The sequence below is a fragment of the Platichthys flesus genome, chromosome 2, assembly GCF_949316205.1.
Source record: "Platichthys flesus chromosome 2, fPlaFle2.1, whole genome shotgun sequence".
NCBI classification, from domain to species: domain Eukaryota; kingdom Metazoa; phylum Chordata; class Actinopteri; order Pleuronectiformes; family Pleuronectidae; genus Platichthys; species Platichthys flesus.
The window spans coordinates 3,453,257-3,461,776 of record NC_084946.1 but is presented as its reverse complement, the minus strand read 5'-3'; the positions used below and the strand labels follow the sequence as shown (position 1 = coordinate 3,461,776).

Here is an 8,520-nt window from a genome sequence, read left to right as displayed (position 1 = left end):
TGTGGTGTGTCGCTCTGAATTGTGTTAACATGTTGAGTATATTTGTCACGTCCGCTCTGCAGGCCCATGGGTTTTTTACTGCATCATTATTAAAGAAAGGTTTAGAAAAAAACATGATATTCAAAGTTTCCTAAAAAGTCTGAGTACTGTTCAAACAAACAGCTCTGAACCATTCAAAGGTTCTTCTGAAGCGGTTTCCAGCTGCAGAGTTGACTTTAGGAGGCCGGAGCTTTTCTCAAAGCGGCACTGAGACATGCTAAAAATATGCCGTGGGAGATATTTCACAAAATCTGGCCAAATAACCGCAAAGGAAAAAATCCCAGAGGTGCTCTGAAGTGGATTTTAAAACCAGAATGATATATTGCTTTTTGAGCTTCCTCAGTGGTTCACTCTGACACATGATGGGCTTTGATCAGCTGAGGTTTGATCAGTCTCTGATGATGTAGCTTCATATCCAAACGGTTTAGGCAAAAACACCATAATTACGTCATTACTAGATTTAAATAAATGAATAGGCTACTAACTTTGAACTGAACTGAACTGAACTGAACTGAACTGAACTGGGCTGGACTGAACTAAAATTGAATTGAATTGAATTGAACTGAACTGAACTGAATTGAACTGAACTGAACTGAACTGAACTGAATTGAACTGAACTGAATTAATAAAAAGGAATTAAATGAACTGAATTCAATAGAGGAGAACGCCACAACAGAAAAAAAACATGATATTGAATTTCTGATAACTTTCTTGGTAAAACATATATATATTGTTAAAACTGCAAACTTGTGTGTGTGTATAGAGCCTATATATATTAAGCATGAATTGCTGATGATATATTTATATGATAAATTATTCAAATTAAATCTCTCTCACGCAATAATAAAACTTCATGAATTACTTATTAGTTTATAGAAAAGTATTAGCTTATTTTCCTGTGTTGCACTGTATCATTATTATTATTATCATCATCCTCATCATCATCAGTCTAATGGCCTATATTGAAGGGCATGTGAGAATGCCCTGATTTCCTTGCCTTTGCATATAGATCCCTGCAGCAGGGACGGCAGCAGTTTGCATGTGACCGGAGCTGTGCAGTGAGACAGAAGCAGACGGACCCTGAGAAGAGGTGGAGCCACCACCGCACTCATAAAACCCAAAAGCGTTTTCCTCAACTCACTGTCAAGGTGACGCGCTCCGCAGCTGACAGATGAGCTCCGACCTCCGCGGCTCTTCTCTCATACACACAGAGACACACGTGCAAACAGAGAGAGCGAGAGAGAGACACGCGTACACACACGCGCACGCACCAAGCCACTGGGCATGAGCGCAGCCGGGCTAACGGGAGCTTTTGGTCACAGGCTTGTTCTCCGCTCCAGATTTCCTCTCCCGAAATAAGTGTCGTCTGAAGTGACGCGTAAAAACCCGCTGAGGACGCACGGAGGCGCGGGGACTACAGCCACCTGCGGGCCGCTGGTTCTGTTTTATTTGTTGACCTGCTCCAGCACCTGAGGATAACTTGGCTCTCCATCCGGACTATAAAAAACAGGGAATATGACAGCTGGCCTGGGCCATTGAGGGAGCGCTACTCGGCGTGCAGCACTTGCGTGTCTTGTTGAGGCCACGCGCAGCCACAATATGCAGCATCATTTGGACATGGGGGCGCACTACTATCCTCCGGACCTTCACGCCGACCACAGGACTCATCGCTACAGGAGTTTCATGATAGAGGAGATCCTGACCGATCACCCCGAGCACAAAGTGTCGGCTCCGGCCGGGGAGTTCCTCAAGTTCGGGGTCCATGCTCTGCTGTCCGCCCGGCCTTTCCACAACCAGCTAGGTAAGAGGCGGCCCTGACGGTCACTGTGACCGGATTCGTGTAAAAGTGCCTGGAATCAAAATGTAGAACAGATCCCTCTTACTGATGATATTCATTTTAAATCAGAAAATAAATCACCAGGTTGTGAATTTAATGTTTGTCACATGCGGGCTTGTTTTTGAGACACACTGATTTGTGTTAATAAAGCAAAAACAAGGACACAGCGGACATTTTATCGAACAAGACTATATCTCAGGTAAAAGCAGTTGCATTAAGTATTAATAGTTTGAAAAAAAATACCCAGAAGCTAAAAACATTTTTAATTAGCGACTTAGTTTTAATACGGCCGAGTTTGTAATGTGCGTGCTAAAAGTCTGGACTCTGTTGGTCTCCCGAATAAACCTGCATATTTCCTCTGATTTAAAATAATGAAAATTGGAGATGTTATAATATTTACTATTATTATTTCAGTGTAGAATTTGTTTTACCTTAAGTGTGTTTATATACCTTCAATCTAAAGCCATGACCTTGTTCACGGAAGAAAACCACCGCCAAGTGTGTGTGTGTGTGTGTGGGTGGGTGGGGGGGGGGGGGGGCATTATCAACTCCTAATTACAGGAGTTACATGGAGATGAGTTTGGACATGAGCTCCAGTGTGAAACAGGCCTGATTATTGAAGGTTAAACCAGGCTCTGATTTGTTAAATGATGATCATTAATGATCAGGACATGAGTCCAGTCCAGCTGCACACTAACCCATTTGGATGAATGTCCCATGGATCAGATGTTTAATTTTTACTTGATATTAAACGCAAATAACATAAATACTATAGTGACATCAGGATAAGAAGGGGGTATCTTCTGAAGTTTTAGACCCAAGTATTGTTATTGTGTGACGTCAGTGTATTCTCAGATTCATGATAAATGCATCATATTCTAACAGCTGACCTGATCAGTCTGTGTTTGATGCCATGCAGGGTTGGTACAGTAAAATAGCTTCACTTGGGAGCCCAGAGATTAAGGTGAATTCCACCTACAGCAACACAATGACTGGTGCCTATAACACAACCCTCTCTCCGTGTGTGTCCGTGTTGCCTCTCCCGACCTGCAGTGCTGAAAGCCGAGCAGACGAGCCTGCTCAAGTTCCCCATGTCCCCGCTGTCCTGCTCGCTGGGCTCGGCGCTCGGGCCCCCGCTGCTGTCCGTGTCTCCGGGCCTGCAGCTCGGCGCGGCGTCCCACCACCTGCCGCTGGACCTGCACCTCCGCGGGAAGCTGGAGCACGGAGTCGACGGAGGCAGCAAAGCCAAGAAGGGCCGCCGGAGCCGCACCGTGTTCACCGAGCTGCAGCTCATGGGCCTGGAGAAGCGCTTCGAGAAGCAGAAGTATCTGTCCACCCCAGATAGGTGCGTGTACACTGTGTTTCTATAATACGTGTGAGGATCAGGGCTGTAGAAAAAAATTGTAATCATTATTGTTGTTATTCTTATTATTTAAGTTGTATTATAATTTATTCAGACAATTTGACGTGTGTCGATGTCATACATTCAAAATAAAATAAATAAAAAGAAAGCACAAAATGTATGGAATTAATCACCACACTTTATAAGAGATTATACAGACTTCTGTTCCATTGTTTCCAAAAACAAGATGAGTATCACTCATTGTTAAAATTAAACAATAAATCCCTCAGCAGAGCCTGAAAGGACATGTTAGTCACAAACATGTGGCTCTGTACACTTGATAATAAAACAATGGCCAAAATAAGCATTATTAAATTCATTATTTAATGTAATGTTTTAATATGTTAATGTCATATATGTTATGAAGTATATTAAGATATTTAATTATATTTTAAGTTGTGTTTTTTTGCTATGACATGTCAATTTTCACCATGTTGCTACACTCACAGTCACAGACACACACAGGTTAAAATAAACCCCCCAGCAGGACATGGGCTCATAGTTTTCAGTGGGAGCTCTGGCCCTGATGCCTGTACCTGTTAATACCTAGCAGTGGCCCTCTATGATTAAATACTGTGCTGAATAAAATGTGACATAATTATTAGAAACAACTGACAGAATTCGATTATTTGCCCAACCAGGATAAAAGCCCATGAGGTCTTTAAGTTAAAACATACAAGCGATTGGATGGCGTATCAATGCTTTGGATTGTGTTCTCTACAGAATAGACCTTGCCGAGTCACTGGGTCTCAGTCAGCTGCAGGTGAAAACATGGTACCAGAACAGACGCATGAAGTGGAAGAAAATTGTAAGTCACTCTTCATTTTCCATGTTATTATGATGATGGTGATGATGATGATGATGATGATGATGATGATGAGTGTAGTTGTCAACAACAAACAATAGTAATTATTTGCGTGGTGTATTATGTCAGCAGATGTTGGTAAAAGATGTAGTTCAGTTACATGACCCTGGTGCATGAGAGACAAAGCAGATCCGCTTTTGTGTTACCTGTGTTACTCACTTCACTATAAGATATTTTGTTGGGTTATGTAATATATGCTTAAATCAAATCAACAAAAGCTCAGTATTAATACATTTAACCTTGATACCACTCCCCATTTGTATTAGACACTGTCATTTGTTGCTGTGCTACATCTATTGCACTTCTGTCCATCCTGGTAGAGGATCCCTCACATGTGACTCTCTGACATTGCTTTGGTATTTCGGTTGTTTGGTTGTTTGGTCAGTTAGTTGTTGAACCTTAACCTAAGTTTACGGCTCATGCAGGTGCTGCAGGGAGGAGGCCTGGAGTCGCCGACCAAACCGAAGGGCCGTCCGAAGAAGAACTCCATCCCCAGCAGCGAGCAGCTCTCCGAGCAAGAGCGGTCTGCGGCTGACGCTGAGCATCAGTCTGAAGGTTCAAGTTCCCACTTAGACAGCACTCAGGAGGAGTGACGGTGCCTCCGAGCCTGCAGACACTCTTGACTATGCAAAACCCTGCGACCTACACTATGCACATTCTGGATGGGACCAGGTTCTATGATGGCATGGAGACGATTTTTGTGGATGCCCAAAAGACTTTGGCAAGGCAACACTGACCAGCAGCCATGTGTTTTTGTTATAGCCCGACCATGCATTCCCTCATGATGAACTTGCTGCTGTAGAGGAGGGAGCTCAAACCGCTGCAGTAGGTCAACCCTTTTTATTCTAAGGATCCACACTCACTCATCTGTTTTGCATTCCTTTTATGTAACTGTGCTATGTTTAATTATTAAATATATTTTCACTAATGCTCTTCTCTGTTTATTATAAAAGACATATAGAGGTTTAATACGCTTTTAGTGTGGTGTGTATAGTGCACAGAGGGATGATGATGATAGCTTACAGGCTCATCAGTTACATGCTGACATGTTGACGTGCTTCAGGGCCTAATATGGTTACATACCTTCTTAATAAGTAAATGTCTTGTTGATTCCTGACATCATTTACTGGGTATGAGGTCACAGGCTATACACGTGCAAAAACCGAAAGAAACTCACACATTCAAGTACCGGACATGTTTCTGGTGTATGAGGAAAATGAGGCAGACTCTGTGACAAACGTTTGTAAGTGGTTTCCTAATTCAATGTTGTCATTATTTGATGTAACCAGGGCCACGCGTCTCCTGTTAAGTTGTGGATTCACACTGGCAACACCGCTCATTGTGTTCTTGTATAAAAGAGAGGAAGTGATGCTGGCTCCCCTGAGGACCTAATGAAAAACAGAGCAAAGAAATTCACACACTTATTTTACATTTCCCTTAGTTTCACTTTCTTCCATCTCTTCATTTCAAATTTCAAAAACTGAATAAACACTCGATGTGAGGAGTTGTACTAATTTGTTTAAGTTTTCAAAAATGAACGAAGACAAATATAATTTGGATGCAAGCAAATGTTATTATGAAATTTAATATCCATCAGATATTCTGTTTTAATTTTACCTTAATAGATTTCTTCCTTTGATTCATATCAACAACTTATTAAAGGTGCCACTTCATTGTTTTATAAAATAAGAGTTGGTAGTTTGATATTAGAACAGAATATTATTTATTTGTATTTATTTATCTATTCTTTTTATAGAAAGATTTCCTCAGGCACTGCTGAGATATTAACAGCAAATTGTAGTCCATTGCCGACATTGTATTTTGCTCCATTTACAGTGGACACTTTTATTTTATGTTATTTTGAAAACATTTAACGTTACCTGACCGAGATGAATATCTGAGAGGCCGACACATAGCCTATTATTTACCAGCCCTCATTCATTATTAATCAGAACGTACATCCAGTCCATGACCGGAGAGTATTCATGAGAAACCTGCGGGAAACACAATGTGCGCCTGTCTGCTGTTTGTCGCTGTTTGCGGACAGTTTGAACATCAGGCTCTATTCTGGTGTAATTAACTATTTTATTATAAGCACGTCGGGATCTTCATCGATGCTGATAGTCAAATTAAAGTTTACTTGTCATTGCTATTGACGTTACAATTTAAATATGTTGTATTTAATTTCTACAGCAAATCACAGCTGACTTTATCTAAATCCCTTTACATAATAAGGTCGAGACTATAGTACATTATAGAGAAACACAGCGGTTCCCACAGATATAGATATCTTTTTTAGCCGACATCTGTGTCACTACGAGCACAAGCGTGTAAACATCAGTTTGCACGCGCAGCCTCAGATAGCAGCCTGTAAAACAGCCTGTGAGACAAAGCGCCGAGGCCTCCATCATCACCTCTTATTACAGTTCAGTGAGCGTGAGCGCGTGAGGTGACACTCGGTCCTGGACGGCAACGTATAACATATTAATGACAACAATATAGAGGCGTCTGAGATGTACCATATTTTTACTTATCCACGAAGATAATCTTTGATTTCCGACTGTAGGAGTACTTATTTCAACATTGTTTTATTTTCTTCAGATAGTATTTTGATAGCATGTGATTGGACATCCCGTTGTGGCTCTTGTCTTTAAAACACGTAACTACCGTGCAAATAAAGTCATTACAGACCTCCTGACTGCTGCTGGAATATTACACTTACAATTAGACTGAAAGCGTATTAATATGAATGAATACATGATAAATATAATGTAGCACTCGTCACTGCAGCTTAATAACATGTTGGTTTCACAGTTTGGATATTATAACTATAAACGCATGATGAGTTAACACTGTGTCTCTGTCTACAGGCTCCTACAGCTTCTTTAGAAGATTCTGTTTCTACAAATACTTTATTACATGCAGTCTACAAAAACGGGCCAGATGAAATAACAACAGTGATCATTCATTAATGATCTTATATTTGAGGCAGGTCAGCAGCTCAGTCAGCTTTAATTTCATTATTGCGCTCTGTATAAAACTATACGCCTCTCAGCTGACGGTGTAAAAATAGAAAATAAAACATATCTGAGGATTTAACTGCTCGTTAACCTCAAGGACAAATCAACGACTCGGTTTAGGGGAACTCAATTGAAGTGAACTGAATTTTTCGCAGGTGATTACTATGATCTCAAGACAAGAGCCACAACCCGTCAAATTATAAATAAATGAAACAAAACAGCAGAGGACCTTTTTATAATTTTTACATGAGTGCTGATGTACAACAATGTAAAACATAAATAATATAAAAAAATGTTAAAAAAACAACTATTTATGTGATGCTTCAAATTATTTAAATTATTAGACTCATATATTTTGACAGGCTTTCGAACCTGAAAGAAATGTATTAATAAAGCAAACCTTTATTTTTATTTTACAAGCAGCCCGTTTTATACAACCTATACAATAATATTCATAATAATCCACTCCCGAGAAGGTTATGGCTGAAATGAAAAATGTAACTGAAGAGTATTGTTTTTAATAACCAAAGAATACATCAGAAATGTGACATTTGAAGTCCAAATTAGAGTGGGTAAAAAGGACTTGCATCAGTAGGTAGACTTAAAATGCGCTTTATCATCTCTGCTGCGTGAAAAGCAGCTGGAAACTTAAACTGTGAAGCTTGTTTCTTTATGTTGTCAACTTGCTCCTGTGTTTGAGTTTTTTCATTACATCTTGACTTTGCGCACCAGCACCGTGGGTATTCAGGTGTGATGTCCCAGAAGCTTGAAGTGACAAACGCCAACGACGCTAAGTGTGTGTGTGTGTGTGTGTGTGTGTGTGTGTGTTTGTGTTTGTGTGTGTGGGGATGTGTGAGGACCAAGCAGATCCTTCACTTCAAACAGAGCGTGTTTAACATTTGACAAATTAAAGATCTCCTTCTCACAGGTTCAAACGAAAAACGCACAATTTGGTTTTGAAACTTCCACAAGTTTTAATCTGCACAGTGCACATTGTAATTAGAGTATTTTTTTCCCCTGGGAGTCTGTTTATTTACTTCTTTCTTTGCTCATAAAGAGGCATCACTTCTTTCTCCTCTAATATAAAGGCAAGAGCTGCTTTCATCAGTGAGGCTCCAAATGTATTTCAATAATCTGAATGGAATTCTTACTATGACATATGGAATATTTATTAGGATGAAAATGCTACATATGCAGAATGATTGCCTGGATGAAATAACCACATAATGCATATGATGACACTTTATTTCATAATATTTATATTAGCTTCATCTATTTGAAGTGTGGTGATGCCTCTGAGGCTTCATAAACTCCAACTATTCATTTGAATGGCTCCTCTCTGTAAATTGTGGAATCC

General features: G+C 40.2%; 1 protein-coding gene across 1 annotated transcript; it reads left to right on the top strand.

Annotated features, from left to right (window-relative positions):
- Positions 1-1,090: 1,090 nt before the first annotated feature.
- On the top strand, positions 1,091-5,029 carry barx1 (BARX homeobox 1). Its single transcript, XM_062411933.1, has 4 exons — positions 1,091-1,840; positions 2,930-3,221; positions 4,002-4,086; positions 4,569-5,029. Exons 1-4 carry the CDS (start codon positions 1,639-1,641, stop codon positions 4,734-4,736), a joined length of 747 nt encoding a protein of 248 aa, XP_062267917.1. The 5' UTR covers positions 1,091-1,638; the 3' UTR covers positions 4,737-5,029.
- The last annotated feature ends 3,491 nt before the right edge of the window (positions 5,030-8,520 follow it).

Excerpts from the sequence above, each read along its gene's own strand:
- barx1 (XM_062411933.1), top strand. The coding sequence starts at position 1,639 with ATGCAGCATCATTTGGACATGGGGGCGCACTACTATCCTCCGGACCTT. Across the intron at positions 3,222-4,001 it reads TATCTGTCCACCCCAGATAG|AATAGACCTTGCCGAGTCAC; the intron begins GTGCGTGTACAC and ends TGTTCTCTACAG. Across the intron at positions 4,087-4,568 it reads GCATGAAGTGGAAGAAAATT|GTGCTGCAGGGAGGAGGCCT; the intron begins GTAAGTCACTCT and ends CGGCTCATGCAG.